The sequence below is a fragment of the Copadichromis virginalis genome, linkage group LG7 (genome assembly GCF_057382275.1).
Source record: "Copadichromis virginalis isolate Kocher_CV1m ecotype Utaka linkage group LG7, C_Virginalis_male_GT1.1, whole genome shotgun sequence".
NCBI classification, from domain to species: Eukaryota; Metazoa; Chordata; class Actinopteri; order Cichliformes; family Cichlidae; genus Copadichromis; species Copadichromis virginalis.
The window spans coordinates 31,384,060-31,403,215 of record NC_140624.1 but is presented as its reverse complement, the minus strand read 5'-3'; the positions used below and the strand labels follow the sequence as shown (position 1 = coordinate 31,403,215).

At 41.5% G+C, this 19,156-nt stretch overlaps 2 protein-coding genes across 3 annotated transcripts in view; one reads left to right on the top strand and one right to left on the bottom strand.

Moving 5' to 3' along the window:
- Window positions 1-315: 315 nt before the first annotated feature.
- Window positions 316-5,387, bottom strand: cdk9 (cyclin-dependent kinase 9 (CDC2-related kinase)). Its single transcript, XM_085463025.1, has 8 exons — window positions 5,263-5,387; window positions 5,011-5,124; window positions 2,253-2,334; window positions 2,074-2,164; window positions 1,830-1,996; window positions 1,569-1,740; window positions 1,291-1,439; window positions 316-1,204 (listed from the first exon to the last, which is right to left on the bottom strand). Exons 1-8 carry the CDS (start codon window positions 5,301-5,303, stop codon window positions 839-841), a joined length of 1,182 nt encoding a protein of 393 aa, XP_085319151.1. The 5' UTR covers window positions 5,304-5,387; the 3' UTR covers window positions 316-838.
- A 6,219-nt stretch (window positions 5,388-11,606) lies between these two features.
- The window catches only part of LOC146705378 (folylpolyglutamate synthase, mitochondrial-like), a 14,676-nt gene continuing 7,126 nt past the window's right edge, over window positions 11,607-19,156 (top strand). For both annotated transcript variants that reach the window (XM_085463024.1, XM_085463022.1), the window contains exons 1-3: window positions 11,607-11,794; window positions 18,062-18,190; window positions 18,292-18,345. In XM_085463024.1, the coding sequence (XP_085319150.1) occupies window positions 11,645-11,794; window positions 18,062-18,190; window positions 18,292-18,345 (333 nt within the window). In that variant the 5' untranslated portion in view covers window positions 11,607-11,644. The remainder of the gene's footprint in view (window positions 11,795-18,061; window positions 18,191-18,291; window positions 18,346-19,156) is intronic.

Genomic DNA, 19,156 nt, shown 5'->3' with positions numbered 1-19,156 from the left:
GCTTATTAATCTAAGAGAAAATTATGTAATAAAGGAGATCTCCACATAAATGTGTTGTTTCCCTGAAAAAGTTAATAAAATAACTTTTTATTAAGTCATTTAAAAATAATGAAATAGTAATGATCCTGGACCCATGTAACACACTATCAGTTTCAAACCTGGTTGACAACATTACCAAAAACCAGATGTGGTATTCTGTGAGTGTGTATAAAACAGAAGACCACATCTGGTTTTTCATCCAGACTAAAACAGCTACAGCTGTTAAACAGAAAATTTTTATATATTTTTTTTTTTAAATAAAGATCAGGAATCAGATAGGGTTTAAAATATTTTATTGACCCCAAATTTCACATTACAGGCACAGGCCCAGCCCACAGTTCAAAAACACTTTTGTTCAGCGATGCTGGAGTATAAAACGTTATGTACATGTGCTGTATAAAGATATACAGCGATATGATGCTGCCCCCTGCTGGAGGTACTGCAGTCTTTCAGTCACTTCACATCCTGATGGTCAAGTCAGGCCACACATGTGTCGGACCACATGCTGCCAGGTACATTTAAGGAAGACGAGAAAAAAACAGAAAAAAAAAACAACAACTTTATTTTAGGTATGCACGTCCCTTTGTGTCAGAAGAATAAGTGTCCTTGTAAGTGTGTCTTAAATAAAACTTTAACACTGTCTTCATAAATAACTCTGTAACACAGAGAAATGAGTAGCTGTAAGAAAAAAGAAGTTTTGCCTCAAACATGCAGTGAAGACAAGGAGGAAACGTTTGCTCCCAGTTAATCCACAGACGTCTGGAAGGAAAATTGGACTGCCAAGCGTCAAGAACCTGGTTTAGAACACGCGGTCGAACTCTGTCTGGCTCGTGGTCGCCGGATTCCGGTTCTGATTGGGCTGCTGCTGGGGCATGTGTCCTCTCCGCCGAGGCGGGGCCAGGTACTCAAACATGGACGTGTTGTGGGTGGAGAGCATGTTCTTGAGGTCTGACGGCATCGGGTCTGACCAGAAGAAGTCGTGGTTGAGGGCGTCGTCACTGTCGATTCGCTGTGCCGGGTCCAGGACCAGCAGCTTGTCGATGAGGTCCAGGGCGTACGGGTCTTTGACGTAAGCTTTGAGGCGGTCCTTCACCTTCCTTTTCTGACCTTTGGGCAGCTCCATCTTCTGGTACAGCTCATACTTCTTGTCTACACCGGGCCACACCTGATGGGAGAACCGAGTGTTAGTTAAGTTAACACAGAGCTGAGAAACAGAACAAACAGAGTCTGAGAGGAAGAATGAAGGCTCACCTCTGCCGTGATGGAGCCGCAGAGCTGGCTGATGAGGGTCAACTGGTGCTGCTCCGTGTTCCCCTGCATGATTGGACTCCGTGTCCACATCTCGGCCATGATGCAGCCGGCGCCCCACAGGTCGATTGGAGGCCCATAGTCTCGCTCACCTGCAAAAACAAAGAATACACAGAAATTAAAAAACTGCACCAGGAGTACATTTGAAATTTACTTGTACTACTTTTTCCTGATTATACCTGTGACTATGTTTGAGTACAAGTCTTTTGTTTCTTTCTTACCCAACAGCAGCTCTGGAGGTCGGTACCACAGCGTCACCACGCGGTTAGTGTAGCGGTTCCCCTGGCTGTTCTTGGCCAGGCTGAAGGCTCGAGCCAAACCAAAGTCGGCCAGCTTCAGGACGCCGTCTCTGGTTATGAGCACATTGGCTGCCTTCATGTCTCTGTGAAGGATCTGAGCAAAGAACAACAGATCCCCATTAATATTCTGACAGTGGAATTTCCTTTGGTTTAAAGTACCCACTGTGTCTCTGAGAGTCTAACCTTGTTCCTGTGGATGTAGTACAGCCCATTGAGCAGCATCTGCATCACCTTCTTGATCTCTGCCAGCGTGAACTTCACGTTGGCGTTGCTCAGCAGCCCAGCCAGGTCATGCTCACAGAAGTCAAACACCAAGTAGATGCTGCCTTTGTACCTGTTAAACTGAGTAGCTGAAAAGGAGAACAGCAAATTAAAAACAACCCCCAACTAACTGAAATAAATCCACACAAAGATGTGTCACACAAACCTTTGGTCCTGCAGATCTCGATCAGATTGACAACGTTCTCGTGTTTGAGCAGTTGAAGGATTTTGATCTCTCTCAGAGCTGTGATTGGGAACTAAAGTGGAGGAAAACCAGTTATATTTCATCCACACCAACTTTCAGGACACTGGATTTTAAATGACGCCAATGCTCTGGTTTCTTACCCCTTCTTTCTCGTTTTCCATCAGCACTTTCTTCAGTGCAACTTTCTTCCCTGTCTGCCGGTGCTTCGCTTTGAACACCTCCCTGTACAAAAGACAAATTTTAGAACAGTCGGCTTTTTAAACTACTCGACTCAAACAGTATATAGCCTAATGTATAGTAGGCTAGAGAAACAACACTGCTGGCATTTGTGTGGTAGACATGATCTCAGTCCACTTCAGACAAGAACTGCTTCATCCCAAAGACAAAGGTGAACAACAACAGGAGTACTTAGACCTTTACAGACTAAACACTAGGGGTGGGTTTTGATTATCGATTTTCCGATTAAAATCAATTCTAGCTTGAATAAAATGATATTGATTCATTACAATCCTGAATCAATTTTTAAATATAAACGTATTTTGCCTGAAACTCCAGAATCTCAGGTTAAACCTCACAAAATTTCGACAGCCACCAAAAACGTAAGCTTCTCTGACCTGACGGCACATACACGGACACCCTGTCTGGACTGAAAGCCAACAGCTCACAGGTTCTGGTGCATCGGCAGGTCCACGCTCTGTGTTTACATCTTTTTTGCGCTAGATTCTGCAGCTGTAGGCTTTGTCTCTCTCCAACCACATTATACTGAACCAGCAGCAAAAGAAGATCCAAACTATGCTTCACATAAACATCATCATGAATCCCCTCTTACTTTTGCTGTTCTGCTCCCACCACGATAAAATGACACTTCATGCACAGCTCTCTTCGTCTCTTCCAATCTAAAAATCTGTTTTCTGCATTATTTGCTTCCTTATTATGCACAAGTCTACCGTTATGTGCAGCGTTGTCAGCCGCTGTGTTTTTTGCTTGTTTGGTTTTTTTTATTCAACTGACTTCCAAAAAGAAAGCCTCATTTCTGCTGTTTAATACTGAAGAAATTTAAACTTTTTAAAATTATGCAAAATGCTTAGCTGTTTCTCTAACTAAACTTCTGTAACTTTGCTCTGCTTCACTTCAGCAGCATCAGGTAATGTTCATATGTTGATTCATGGTTTTCTGTTTTTGTTCTATTGCAGAATATTTTAAGGTAGTTATCTGCTATAAAAAGACAGGCCAGGAAAATCTCCTTCATGTGTTTCTGTGTTTTATGCTCTGTTACTTTGACACAAAGTCATCTGCTGTGATGGTTACACCTCTGATCAAGTCTCACAGGTGTCAGCTTTCTTTTTATAGATATAAAAATATGTACATGTACTGATAAATAATCAGAATTATAATATTTCTTACTGTCTGAGACAAAATTTCCCAGACTCAAATGGAATCGAATCGTGGATCTAATCAAATAGACCCTGTGCACGAGAAAATGCTAACTTCCTGTTTTAAGACCGGGCGTAGGGTTGTACATTTCCGGTAGCTTTATTTTGAAGTCAATTGCTACTGCAAAGGTGGACTCAAAAATCATTACGTTAAGTTACAAAGAGCAGAGGGTGGGAACACTCACCATTGCTGTGTCATAAAAAAAATCAAATGATGAATTTTTATGTTTGAAGAGCGTAGATCGATTGTTTGTTTACATCACTCAGCACAAGCAGAACTGCATTACTGCATGCAGAAGACATCTCTGTACAGTGACAGTACTTGTGATTTAAACAGGCAAATGTTCAGCATTCAAACTACAGGTGAACAATAGTCAAAGCCAGATGTTTCCCTGTTAAGTCGATGTCAGTACACATCTACACAGCATGTCAACAAACCGTGGGAAAAAAGCCACAGGATATTTAAAAAAAAGAATACATGAATGATTGCGGGTAAGGATCTCTATATGTTAGTATTTACGAAGGGTATGTTGTGACTTATCTTCACAATTACAGTGGTCCTTCGCTATTTAGCGGATTCTTTTAGTGCAATTTTGCATGCTCTGTTTGTTTTTTTAAAGTCCATTGTGTTCTGCGTCCCGATCGGCTGTAGATCATTGTCGATCTCCTCCGTGCCGCCGAGGAGATCGACAATGACGACACCGCAGAATCGCTACATTGATCACTGAAGTGCTGCACTGTATGTTTGTAAGTTTTCTCCCCCGACAAACACAACAATGTCGACGAAACGTTTTGCACCGTCAAAGGTACCTGCGGTAGCACACAAAAGGCAGGGGAAGATGCAAACCCGACCGTAAACAAGACGCGAATATCACACCGGAAACGAAGCGCCCTACAGGAGTTTCCCCACCGGAAGTAGCATATGCTAACGTGCACTGAAACCGATTCTAGAAATCAGTGACGATACTCAGCCCTAGAATAAACACCCACTTCACAAAAGCATGGCACAGCATCGGAGAATCAGCTCATCGGGACAGAGGTCAAGCTGCCTCTCTTCCACGTCAGGGGAGAAGAGATGTCACTCATTGAGAATACAACGCAAAGCCTTCTTTGGTGCTCTATGAGTGAGCCTGGTTTTCAGCATGTGGCTCATTTAGCCAGTCACAAATTATTCCGGTGCCATATCTCGGTGCCCTGTTGTTTCAGTTGATCGCAGAATACCATAGCCCATGAAAGCTTTGCAACTTTACAAACCAAATACCTTTTAAAAAACATGTCGAAACAGCCTTCCTTAATAAGCAGCTGGACTAATACAGGAAGGAAACTTCCGTTGTTTACCTGCTCTTCATTCACTCCGTGCGGCTAGCAGTTAGCACAGCTAGCCTTAACACAGCTGGCGTTTATACGGAATTCGCAAAGCAGCTAAAGATTCAGTAAGACAACCAGCCTGCTTTGTACTACTCACCCAAAGGTTCCTTGTCCTATCTTGGCCATTTTCTCGTACTTGGAGAACTCGTCACAGAAAGGGAACTCCACTCCGTCGTAGTACTTCGACATGATGGCGGCCTCCCGGTCGGGCCTGGACAAAAGGAAAATTCACGAGACTTTATAGTGGTAACATCAAACAAGGCTTACACAGAACGCGCCTCAAATGCAGCTTAAACAAACTAAAGCAAACCCGTTTGATAAATTGAAAAATAAATAGATTTAATCTTACTTTTCAGCCCCGGTGGCATTGCTTGTCTTATCCCGCTGCATCCTGTCCGTGTCCGCGACGTAGTTACGTATGGAGCGTCTGCGCACGGCGTCACCTCTAGAGCTCAGCGACGCCCCGCATGCTAATGTGGGGGCGGGCTTGGCAAAAAGTAAAAATAACCCCAAAAGAAGCAACAATAAAGAAAGACAAATGAAAAATAAGCAGTAAAAGAATAATAAATATTAAGAAAATAAAATAATAAATAAAAAACCAATCTCGTAAGGCCGGGTTCGTCTGTAGCATCTCATTCAGAAAGGTCAAGTCTGTCGGGGTGGGGGGCATAGAGGAGTGGAGTGGCCTCTCCGAAACTGTGTTGTCATGCCATAATGCATGGCCTCATACAGGGTGGGAATTCCAGTTCTCCTGATCCTCCTGAGTGCATCAAACATGAAACCATGTCACAAAAATAATATATTTGTAAGCTTTGAAACTTGCACAGTGGTTTATTTAGAACTCTTATTTTCATAACTGTAAACAAAGGAACTCACTGTTAGCCTATTTACTTCCGCCAACTTGTATTTATTCATAATGTTATAACTTTTACTTAGAAGCTGTAGTGATTGCCGTTTCCATTCGTTAAAATTAAACATGTTGTCGATCTGTTAATTCACCATTAAATGCTATGCTTCTGTGTGGCGGTTGTATTAATACATTATTATTATTATTACAGGGTAGCCACATACCCTCAGCATGCTGATGGAGGTCTCTGCACATTAAAACCATCAGAACTCTGTTTTCAGCCGGTTTCAAGTGCTTTTCTTGATTTCCTGCGAGCTCCCTGCCACCCCCTCAGCAACCATTTGCTTGCCTCTGCAGTTATTTTAAAGCATGCATCGAAACTAAACTTGACTGGGAAATAAAAGAGCTATTATCATTATTCAAATCTATCTGAAAGAAAAGAAACAACAAGCTAATTTATGATTCACGTGTTTTTTTTTTTTATACTTAAAACAGCAACAACAAACACTGAAGTTTGTCTGTGAAGGTTCTCAGTCATCTAGGTCATTGTAGTCTAAGGAGCTTGGAATTAAAAGCATCTAAATTTCTTTAAGTTTTCTTGAAGACGTTTCACCTCTCATCTGAGAACCTTCTTCAGTTCAAATCAAATCAAATCACTTTTATTGCCACATCACATGTGCAGGTACATTGGTACAGCACATGTGAGTGAAATTCTTGTGTGCGAGCTTCACAAGCAACAGAGTTGTGCAAAATACAATAATGTAAACAAGCAAAATACAAGAATGGCTACATCTGAAACTAATAAATATATGTACAATATATAATAGTATATGCATTTCTGGATGTGTATACTAAATATTTTTCTACGTGTGTGTGTGTGTGTGTGTACACATATTTTACAAATTAAATAGAGTAAACAATAAATAAAATATATAAAAAGTCCTAAGAGCAACTGGTGGAGAGTCCCAGATTTCAAGCCCTATGGGAGTGTACCCAAGAGGGTCATGGGCCCCTATTGATCCTCTACCTAATCACAGGAGCCAAGGTGTGAAAACGGGTGTGGTCACAATCAGCCAAGGTTTCGGATGAGCTCATCTTGAAACCTAGCCCCATCCTATCAAGTAATTTCCTGAGGTCAAATGGCTGGATATGAGTGGGCGTCAAGGCGTCTGGGAAGGGATCTCAAAACTGGATTATAGATGGCAGAGAGTTGGTGTCGTAAACCACCGCCTCTGTTCAAAGATGGTCGCTCACAGTGGATATAGATGGTTTCTTTCACTCCTCTTTCAAACCATCTGTCCTCTCTGTCCAAAACGTGAACATTGGCATCCTCAAGTGACCTTTGTCCTTTAGATGCAGATGGACAGCCGTGTCTTGTCCCGTGGAGGTGGCTCTTCTTTGTTGTGCAATGCGTTTATGAAGTGGCTGTTTGGTCTCTCCAATGTAGAGGTCTAAGCACTCCTCACTACATTGTACAGTCTACATTATTAAATTTGTGTTTAGGAGTTTTGTCTTTGGGATCAACCAGTTTTTGTCTGACTGTGTGTTGAAATTTATGTTTTTATCCACAAATCAAAACCAACGAAGTAGAATCCTTCACTGTTCACATCAACTCTGTGGATAAAAACAAAGTTCACCAGGGAAGACACAAAAGACAACAGTTTGCCATTTCTGGACTCCACTGTGCACATTGAGGAGAATGGAAACCTCAACATGTTTGTTCTAAAACATTTGTTTTACAACAAAAATGGAAGCCACCTTCTTCCCCTTCTCCCACCACCAGTCATCAGATTTGAAAAACTAAATAATTAGTTTTTTAGTCTTCACTGTCAGATCAGTCATTTAGGTCAGAATCTTAGTATATTTCTGTCTCACCTCGCAGGGAAAACAGCATCACATATATTTTCATATATTGTAGTCCCAAACTCCTGAATTTTATTACAAAACGATGGCATATGTACATAAGACTTATACAGCAGTATTGTATATAATCTGTATGGTGTCCAATAAAAGCAATGCGCAATCTTAAAGTGAAGAAATTGTATCCCTTGCATCATGGGAAAGTATTTGAATGTTTCTAAATATCCTTTCCCACTCTTTTATTGTCCCATTTCAAACTTAAATGACGGTCCCAGGTCTTCTTAAGAGCTAAAAGCTTTATTACCCAGTTTCTGAATCGCCAGAGAAATACACAAAGTACTTTATCAAAGAGACTGTGCAAATGAGGCTGTTAAGTACCGTACTGAAGCAAAGCTGGAGGTTAACTGCATAATAATAAACAGGATTTTAGGTTCTCCCGACCCCACCCACCATCAACCAGCCTCTGCAGTATGTAAATAAGATTATTTTGTAATCCCATCACACCTCCCAAATAAGAAAGGGGGATCCTTAGGAGTGATGTAATGACTGGTACTAATTTTTAAAATGTTAACAATCTCAGCCACTGATGAGTTTAGTGCTGCCCAGCAAAAAGAAAATGTGTGTAGTAATGGATCAGTGTTTGTGCTTCTAACAAGATCTAAAACAAATGCTTTACCCCAAAATGATCTAAAGTTGTTGTTAAAGCTTTTATGACCTGAAAGTTACGTCTACCAGACACATTTTAACAGAGACAAATTATTCAAAGGATCCCCACTGAAAACGTGTTTTTGACCTTTCGATTCCTTTTTAAAAGAAAGGCGGTGAATAACTGTTCACCAGGGTTTAGCCCTATTTAAGGGTAAATTCTTAGAAAACCGACGTAAATAATAACAATAGAGACACTTTGGACACTCATTCCCCCACCTCTCCCCCCTCCATAGAGCCATCACCACCTTCAAACTGTTCACATACAACACCCCGCTCCTCACCCCACACAAAAGAGGATTTCACACCACCTCCTCCCACCACAACTCTTCATATTCATGAAGCAGATGTGAGGAAGCAGTTTAAGAACCTGAATGCTCGAAAAGCTCCCGGCCCAGACGGTGTGTCTCCTGCCACCCTCAGACACGGTGCAAACGAGCTGGCCCCAGTGTTTTCTGGCATTTTCAACTCCTCACTGCAGGCATGTCAAATCAAATCAAATCACTTTTATTGTCACATCACATGTGCAGGTACATTGATACAGCACATGTGAGTGAAATTCTTGTGTGCGAGCTTCACAAGCAACAGAGTTGTGCAAAATACAATAATGTAAACAAGCAAAATACAAGAATGGCTACATCTGAAACTAATAAATATATGTACAATATATAATAGTATATGCATTTCTGGATGTGTATACTAAATATTTTTCTACGTGTGTGTGTGTGTGTGTGTGTGTGTGTGTGTGTGTATACACATATTTTACAAATTAAATAGAGTAAACAATAAATAAAATATATAAAATAAAATATACAGAGTGAGACATGTGCAAAACAGTGGCGTTACTGTACAGTATGGAGTGCATAATGTTAAAGTTCCAGTAGTGAAGCTGAGGTGTCATGTGCCTGCCTGCTTCAAGTCCTCTACCATAATCCCTGTCCCCAAGAAACCTAGGATCACTGGACTAAATGACTACAGACCCGTGGCTCTGACATCTGTGGTCATCAAGTCATTTGAGCGCCTGGTTCTCTCCTATCTCAAGACCCTCACGGCCCCCCTCCTGGACCCCCTGCAGTTTGCATTCAGAGCCAACAGGTCTGTAGACGACGCCATCAACATGGCTCTACACTTCATCCTGCAGCATCTGGACTCCCCAGGAACCTACGCCAGGATCCTGTTTGTGGACTTCAGCTCTGCCTTCAACACCATCCTTCCAGACCATCTCCGAGACAAGCTTTCCCAGATGAATGTGCCTGATCCCATCTGCCGGTGGATCACTGACTTCCTGACGGACAGGAAGCAGCATGTGAGGCTGGGAAAGAATGTCTCGGACTCCCGGACCATCAGCACCGGCTCCCCTCAGGGCTGTGTTCTTTCTCCTCTGCTCTTCTCCCTGTACACCAACTGCTGCACCTCCACCCACCAGTCTGTCAAGCTAATCAAGTTTGCAGATGACACCACCGTTATTGGGCTCATCTCGGACGGGGACGAGTCTGCCTACAGGAGGGAGGTTGAACGTCTGGTGTCCTGGTGCAGCCACAACAACCTGGTGCTGAATGCCCAGAAGACAGTGGAGATTATTGTGGACTTCAGGAAGCACACAGCCCCACTCCCCCCCATCATCCTGACTGACACCCCCATCACCTCTGTGGACTCATTCCGCTTCCTGGGTACCACCATCACTCAGGACCTGAAGTGGGAGCCCACCATCACCTCCGTCATCAAGAAAGCCCAGCAGAGGATGTACTTCCTGAGGCAGCTGAAGAAATTCAACCTGCCAACACGGACGATGATGCAATTCTACACTGCAATCATCGAGTCCATCCTCACCTCCTCCATCACCGTGTGGTACGCTGGAGCCACTATCAGGGACAAACAGAGACTGCAGCGTGTTGTGCGCTCTGCTGAGAAGGTGATTGGCTGCAGACTCCCATCTCTGCAGGACCTGTACACCTCCAGGACACTGGGGCGTGCAGCTCGGATCTCAGCTGACCCTTCTCACCCTGGACACAGTCTGTTTGACCTGCTCCCCTCAGGCAGGAGGCTCCGGTCCATTCGCACCAGAACCTCTCGCCATAAGAACAGTTTCTTCCCCTCTGCTGTTGGACACATGAACAATAACCATATGACTGTTCCCACCACTAACACATGACCCTACGCTGTGTTCACTGCATCATTCCATGTTTGGCACTGATCACCACCTGCACTCATGTATATATCATGTATATATCATGTATATATCTATCTACTTAGCACTTTTAATTTTTATTCTTACTTTTATTTTTTTCATGTCTATTTAAGCTTAATTTATAACAGTATGTTTGCACTGAAGCACCGCAGCAATTTCCTAATGTTGTAAACCCGCTCAACATTTGGCAATAAAACCCTTTCTGATTCTGATTCTAAACGTTTGATCAAAACTATGATACTAGTTTACTACCACATGGGGGCGCTCTCCGCACCAAACCGGACTGTTTGATAAATTAATAAACGTGAAAATACAAACCAAGACATTCTGACGACTGCAAAGCAGCAGAAATGCTCATGTAAATTAATAAATAATGATTATGTGTTATAATGTAAACATATCTCAAATTAATTTAACTTTTGTTTTCGTCTTCATTATTTACAGGAAAGTATTTGAAAGCCTCCGATTCTGATTCTGAACAAACCTTAGAGAAGTAATAAAAGGTAATAATTCTGCTTTCTTGGATTAAAGATGCACATATTATTCCAGAGATAAACAGTTTGCATTCAAATTAAAGCTCAGTCCTGAGAATTCATGGCGTCAAAGGTAAATCTCATTCAGGATTGTGAAGTTTTCCTCTTTCACTTTATAGGAGGGAAGGGAAGAAATGTGCTCTTACACCCCTAACCTTAATCTTCCACATAATGCTTTTCAGTTATAGGTTAGATTTCCCTGCAGGACATTTCTGTTTCTGGTAAAGGTCTGCTAAAGTCTGGACATTTAGTGGCACAAAAATCTGTTATTGCTGTTTTCAGTGAGTCGCGACAAATTATGGAGCTGGGATGGCTATTATTATTATTTTTTATATTGGAGACACTGAAAAACATCCACCAACTTTCACTGTTGCAGGATTGTTTTAGATACTGATCTAATCTCAGGTTCTGAAAATGTATTGGTTTTTTTATTGTTCGATCTTTGTCGGAGTATTTGTGTGTTTTATTTCTTTGCGTTTTCGTGTTTTTAAAAAAATAATAAATGAGTAAAAATGACGGGGCGTGTTCTGACGTCATTACGCTTGAAAAACGAGCCTTCCATATTTGGTGTCTCCTTCCTGGGACACCTCCACGCTTCATGATGCTGTGCATGTCGCGCATGCTACGGCGGGGCTCGGCATTCGCCGCGCGGCTTGCACGGCGGGATCGGGCACTCAGTTTGGCGGGTCTTTCGTGCCGGCACTACAGCACCGAGACGGCTCCTCACATCCCGGGAATGGAGTACCAGGTATGCTGCTTGACCGCCGCCGTTCGTGCTCCAGCCGGCTAACGAGCTAGCTAACTGAGCAGCGAGACTGTTTCCGAAAGTTTGGAGGTAGTTTTCGGGCTGACAGGCTGCCCGGACTCGGCTGTTACACGCTAGCTTGGACAGCTATTAACAGCTCGCAGTAGTGTGTCAGTGGCTAAAAGTCTGCGCTGGCACGTGCTGTGGTATTTCTGTGTAGCCATGTTATTTCTGTTAGGTTGACTTGTGCCATGCTCACCTCACTTTTTTCCTGGATGAACTCAGGTGTTTTTGATGTTTCCTGTAATATTAATGGGAATTTTCCGCAGTTTCAGAACTGGGTCTGTCAGAGCCGTCCGCAGTCTACTTTATGCAAAATTGAGGAGACAAGACCCCTTTTATCTCCTCGTGCTGCTGCTTTCACGAGCATTTGGCACATACAATTTTACACATGGCGTCCATCATGGGTTTCCTGCGGCCAGATATTAAAGAGACTCAATGAATGAGTTCATTGTCACTGCAACAAAATCATCTTTAAGGATTTTCTGAGTCTGTTTCTACTGTAGACTGTATGTGAAAGATGGATGTAGTTGTCCATTGACCTCTTGGTGTTGTTATGAAACTCTGCAGGCTCAGGGTGGATCAGACTGCCTGCTCTTTGGTTTATGATCGACGAGGCGCATATCCTGTTTTAGGCTCCACTGTGACTGTAATAATGAGCAGGGCTCTAGACTAACTTTTTGACATGGGCGCACCGGTACGCCTAACTTTAAAAATTTAGGCGTACCGGCACAAAAGTTAGGCGCACTCAAATTTTTCAACCGCATCGCTTAACACCGCAGTTTTACATGTGCACTTTCTTTGGGGGGGGAAGTCCATACAGACAATATTAATTTCTAAATTATTAACTAACAAACTTGTGCTTAAAGTGCTTTGTCAATATTGTAGAAAATGTTAAAAACTTAATCATCATCTCGGCCTCCTCTGACGACCTGTTTGCTGCTGTCTGCTGCTGAAAGGCCGTGGGGAGAGGGGACACTTGGGCAGTGCATTTACTGCAGCATATAATGTGTTTTCTGGATACACTGTGCTTTTTCAGCATTCAAATATTGATGGCACCGTGTCAGAGCACTGGCTATGAATTTCAGACAGATCAGGCCTTAACTTAACAAAAAAGTTATCAATAGTTCTTTTCATCTTTTCTTATTACCCACAGCTACAGTACATCCACTTCTCTCAGGCCTAGGCTGCTCACTAGGGCTGAGTATCATCACTGATTTCTATAATCCATTCAATTCCGGTTCTCAAAGTCCTGATTTGATTCAATTTAGCCTCAGACAGTCAGAAATATTATAATTCTGATCATTTATCAGTACTGATACACATGAGACTTCATCAGAATTGTGAAAATCACAGCAGATGCCTTTGTGTGAAAGTAACTGAGAATAAAACACAGGAAAACATGAAGGAGATTTTCCTGGTCTGGCTTTTTATAGCAGATAACCTTAAAAATATTCTGCAATTTTGCATAATTTTAAGAAATTTAAATTTCTTCAGTATTGAACAGCAGAAATTAGGCTTTCTTGTCCGAGGTCATTTAAGTGAAAAAAGAAAAAGCGCTGTAAACAACGCTAGACTGGTGGGTAATAAGCGAATGAATAATGCAGAAAACAGATTTGAGACGGGAAACTGTTCCTGAAGTACAGAGAGAGAGAGAGCTGTGCAGGAAGTGTGATTTTTATCGTGGTGGAAGCAAAACAGCAAAAGTCAGAGGGAATTCATGACGACATTGATCAAATGTGAAGCGCAGTTTGCTGCTTCTTTTGCTGCAGGCTCGGTGAATTTTGGTTGGAGAGACAAAACCTGCAGCTCAGAATCAGCGCAAAAAGACGTAAACACAGCGCGGACCCGAAGAATCGCTAAGCTCCGACAGCGTGTCCGTGTTCAGGCCGTCGGGTGAGAAAGCCGAGAAAGACGAAGCTGATTCTGATGTGTTGGGTCCGCTCCGTGTTTAGGTCTTTGTGTGGAATCCGTTAATGAATTGATATCGCTTTATTCAAGCTACTCACCTCTCTCTTCCACCTGCACTTTCAACTGGACCACGGCCAATCAGAGAGGTCCCGCCCCTGACTATCTCTGATTGGTTTAGTCCACGATAGGGGCATAATGTGTGTCTGTTGTTGACCACACGGAGAGTTACAGAGATTTTTTTTTTTTTGTTACCGGAACAGTTGGTCGCACCTGTGCGACCAAATATTTATTTTTAGTCGCACCACTGAAAAATTTGGTCGCATTTGCGACCAAATTGGTCGCACTCTAGAGCCCTGATGAGCATAATTCATAAAATAAACACGTTTTCTTCTGTAAGACTTTAAACTCCTGATTGGCCCAGTAAACTGATCAGGAGTGTGTTCACTGCCGTCACAAATCAATTAATGCTGGTTTATACACAACCAGAGGAGTCGGCACCTGGTGGTGATCAAACAAGGTTTAAGGCACTTCTGTATTGGTCTCACTTTCTAGATTGATTTTAGACATGATCTGTCATAATTCTACAGAAATAATTGCTTAAAAATCGATTTTTATTAAGCAAATAAACTTAAATATACTTTTTGTAGTTGCCCTCTGGAGGTTTAAATAATTTGGACAGTTTAGATGTTTCCAGATGTGTGCCGCTATAAATTAAAAACCTCTATAAAGTTTTTACAAAAGGAAGAAATGGCTGCTATGACTTCATCTTTTTTTTCTGCCTAAATGAGTGGACCAAACCACTCTGATTCATACAAGGGTGGAGTTCATTTTAAGTAATTAAAAGTGTTTTGTTTTCCATCTGTCACCTTTGACCCAGAAGCCTGTAACCACTGAGATTACACCCATGCCTGCAGCTAAACAAAAGATTTCTCTTTACATTTCTGATCCACTGCTGGGCTCGGCTCCCTGGGATTCACACCTATTTTTTGTTTTTCCAGAAAACAACAACACACCTGAGTTATAGGAGACACCACCTGGTGGTGGTATGGAAGGGTGTCTGGTAGCTGTTTTTTTGAAAGGCTCGAATGCTGTTAACTGTCTCCTGTGGCAGTTTTGAAACATTCACACGTTCTTCTTCATCTGTCTTTACCTCTTGTTGCTTTAAGCTGTCAGAACTCCTCCACACCTACTTTTCACAACGCCTGTGCTTTGGACTCTGGCCAGGAGAACAGTTCATTTGCATGCAGAAGTGAAAAAGAAATGTAGCGTCTGTGAGACAGGGAAATGACACTGAGTGAAAGCTTTTCGAAGAAAGCAGTGGTTGGAGTTAAACGTGTTTGTGGTGGTTTGGAAAATACGGCACACTTAAAATCAATCCTTTGATTTTTCTCAAACTCAACAGGTCCCCTTATAATCCTGTGTGCCTTATGTATGAATTCTGGTTGTGTTTACTGACCTCGAAACGGTTTTATGTACACGGCGCTCGAAAATCTGTCAAATGTTTCAGTACGACTTTGCTAAGCTACAAAACCGCACCGCTTGATGGATTGTCGGAGCATTACGGCTATCATAGGCAGGAGCCTCGCGGAGTGATACGTACTGTGCTTCAACATAATATTACCGTATTGTGTGTGTATAACCTCTTTTTAAGTTTTGTGGATATTATACATGGTTATGCTGAGGATATGTCGGCCGATTTCCACTGGAAATGTCTTTTGGTTAAACTGTCAGCAAGGAATTTGCATTTGCACTGTTAATTTTTTTTTTTTTATATGACTTTAATGCACTTTTAAAAAAGCTGCTTGTGTAAGTGAAAATACATTGATGTGTTTTTTTTTTTTTTGCTTTTGCACTAATAAAGTTGTGGAGTTGTAAAGTATTTTGTCTAGTGTCAATTATATCGTCAGTTATATCGTTATCGCAAATTTTCAAATGAATGTCGTGATAAATATTTTTGGTCATATCGCCCTGCTCTGAGCATACCTGCTACAACAGGTGATCAAACGTTATCAAACTGGAGCCAGTGATCTAACCATGGATGTAGACAGGACAGCATAAGAGCAATCGTGAGCTGTAAGACTTCATTCTGCTTAATTTCCAGCATTTCTGCTATTTCTGTGTCTGATTTATATTTATTGGTTTTAAAGTGGAAGGCGTGAGATGTCAGATGCTGTGAATCACTGTCTTTTAAAAGTACTGGCTTTTATCTTTTTTTTTTCTTTTTTTTTAATTGAGTGTTTGAACTCTCATACAGAGGACTTGGGTAAATGGGATTGCGGATACATGCTGAAGTTTCGCCGTGTTTATATGACGTCTCAGTTGTAAATTGAGAAATCTGTGGTTGTTTTTATTTGCATATCTCAATAACAGTTCATCCGATCTGCTTTAAACTTGGCTGTTTAGTTTTCAGGGTCTCGGCAAACTCGGCGCTGAGATTGAAGTCATTGAGCTCTCATAATCTAAGGAGCTTGGAAAGAAAGTTCTGATGGCTTTATTTTGCTCCACTCTGTGTGTAGGGGGAGGGACTCACCTGTGAGGACTCACGGATGATCTGATATCCTCGTGTTGGTGTTGTTCCCAGACCATCATGAAAATGTTGTTCCAGGTTCAACATTGCAAGTGACCAATCACATTGTTGTGACGTTATTCTTTTGCACGCCAAGCCATTTGTGCATTTATGAAATTCCAATGTTGCAAGGACAACATCAATTCTGCTTACTGTTTATTAAAGGGTTAGGGTCAGGGTCCGTTGATCGGCGGACAGAGGCGGTTTCACGCAGCTTAGGTACAGTTTTTTGTTTTACGCCGGTTTTTCCCGAAGTCGCAAAAGTATGACGTCACAACATTCTGATTGGTCACTTGCAATGTTGATCCTGGAACAACATTTAGTATGATGATCTGGGAACAACACCAACACGAGGATATCAGATCAACCGAGGACTCGCACTGACATTAATCCATTCCTGAAATTTTAACTCCCAAAGTTTAACTGATAAGATTTGTATACTGAAGCTGTCATTAATTCTGCTTACAGGTCTGACTATTTCATAGATTCCTGCATTGATTCCTGATCAAAGCAAACATTTATCTCTAACGGCAAAGCGATTTGAAATGTCAGAACACTCTCCAGCTCTGATTAAAGGAATGAATGAGTTGTTAGACATGTGAATCTGATGGAGTGGACAGTTTGAAGCTGACTCTTCATTCCCATCTCATTTTCCAAATCCAGTCAGATCACAGCTCAGAAAATATCGTCACGTTGAATATTTGCTTTTGTAACAAATTATTTATGAACAGAATCCTTGTCATTGCTCCTGTGAGTCTCATGGGCTTTTTTTTTTTTTTTTTTTTTTTTAAAAACAAAAACTCAGTGAGTAATCAGACTGAGCTTTCCAGATTTTCATGAGCCTGCCAGTTGTTTAGCAAGATTAAATTGATTTCAAAGAACTTGAGAACCGGAATAACTGCTGGCTGCTTGAATAATCACTTATAAAAGAAATCTTATATTGACCTGCTGCAGCTTCTTCTGGTGCAAACAGTTGTTACATGAACGTACCTGAAAGTACAGCCGGACCCTGGTTCAACTTGAGTTGATATCACTTCAACACAAAACGTAAATACTTTGCACATAAACTGAATGAGAAGAAACAGCAGCTCTGACTTTAACTTCAGTTCATTTTGAATATATGAGACTGAGACTGCTGAAACCTGTAAGATGGATCTGGCATGAGAAGAGGCTTAACATGTTGCCCAGATGAAGACGGGTGGCTGATGTAATATAGAATAAATAATACCGTGGCCATGTTTTGATTCTTCTAATTTCCATGTTCACGAGTCCACTTGGGCCAGAGTGATGCAAATTTCATCATCAGACATCAACCATGTGGACTTATTTGTGAAGAAGTCGCTTTACACTGCGCCAGCTACTGCCAGTGTCCACGGTGAAGCATGAGCTAAGCATTAGACCCCGCCCACACCCCCACATGCCGCAGGTATCTCTGTTACAGAGTGACAGAAGAGCTGCTGTTGTGCTGCTCATCAGTGGTTGGTTGGTCTCAGCCGGTTTGCCTCACAGGTGTTGTTGGGCTGGTGGTTACACCTCTGACTCTCACTGACCGTCTCGGCATGAAAGATTTCTTAGCTCTGCTCGTGTGAAAGTGTCATTTTTACCTTCTGACATGTGCAGAGGAAACAAAGCATCTGTCACTCTCTAAGTCAGACTGATCCTCATCCTTTCATTCAGAAATTCTTTCCTGCAGATTATTGATTCCATCCTCAAACATTTTTCTTTCACCTCAGGATGCCATTTGCACTCTGAACACGCTGCAGACAAATGCCAGCGCCTTGGAGCAGGTACGACGAGAGCGCAGCAACCCTCAGCTGCAGCTGAACGCCATGAGAGGCTTCCTGGAGCGAGCCGGCCTCACGGTGAGCCAATCAGGGCGGAGAAAACATTTAGAATTACAAACAGTGTCATAGTAGATATGGCCTTCAGTGTTATCTGACGTGTGTGTCTGTGTGTGTCAAAGGTGGACGAACTCGACCATCTCAATATCATTCACGTGACTGGAACAAAGGGCAAGGTGAGCTGATGTGTGTTACATAACTGTATCAAGATGAGTATTTCTTTAGCGCTGTTTTATTGTTCTTGTATATCAGTCTCACTCAATACTCAATCATATCTTGAAATTAGATTTAGGTCTGAGATAAAGAGGCAGCCTTGTACAAACACACCCTGTAATTGGACTTATCTTAAAAATAGCTCTATAAAATATGTATAACAGTGGGGGGGGAATAACCCTCAAGGGGGAAAAAAGACAAATTTAAATGGATGAAGTAAGATCCAGGAGCTCAATAATGTAAAATGCTGTGGGGAAAAAAAAATAGAATTTATGCAAAAAAATTATGTCGCTATTTATCAGTTATGGAAAAAATGGAACAACTTACAATGTTAAACATTAAAAATAAATGCAATAAAATATATGTAAATACAATATAAAGTCATGTAAATGGGGGGAAAAAAGAATGCAATAAAAAAAAATTTAATATGATTAAGTTGCAAAAATTATTTAAGAATTATTTTTCCCCTGTAAAACATAATGGGTTCAGTCAGACAAAAGGATGTAGCAAAAAGTATACAAGTTATAATTTATGTATGCAATTTTTATTTTTTATTTTTTTTTAATTTTGAATTTGTTCTTTTTTTTTTTTTTTTTTTTTAATGGTTTAAACAGGTTTAATTTAATTAGTAAAAACTGTAAGTAAAAAGTTTGATTTTTAGCAGGAAAACATAGTAAAAGTGATGAGTTTGTAACAGTTTAATATTTCCTGACTCAGAGAAGGTGAGGGACACAATTTCATACAGTTCCTGGATTGCTTTCTCCGTTAAATTTG

Excerpts from the sequence above, each read along its gene's own strand:
- cdk9 (XM_085463025.1), bottom strand. The coding sequence starts at position 5,303 with ATGCAGCGGGATAAGACAAGCAATGCCACCGGGGCTGAAAA. Across the intron at positions 1,997-2,073 it reads CGAGATCTGCAGGACCAAAG|CTACTCAGTTTAACAGGTAC; the intron begins GTTTGTGTGACA and ends TCTCCTTTTCAG. Across the intron at positions 1,440-1,568 it reads ACCTCCAGAGCTGCTGTTGG|GTGAGCGAGACTATGGGCCT; the intron begins GTAAGAAAGAAA and ends TTGTTTTTGCAG.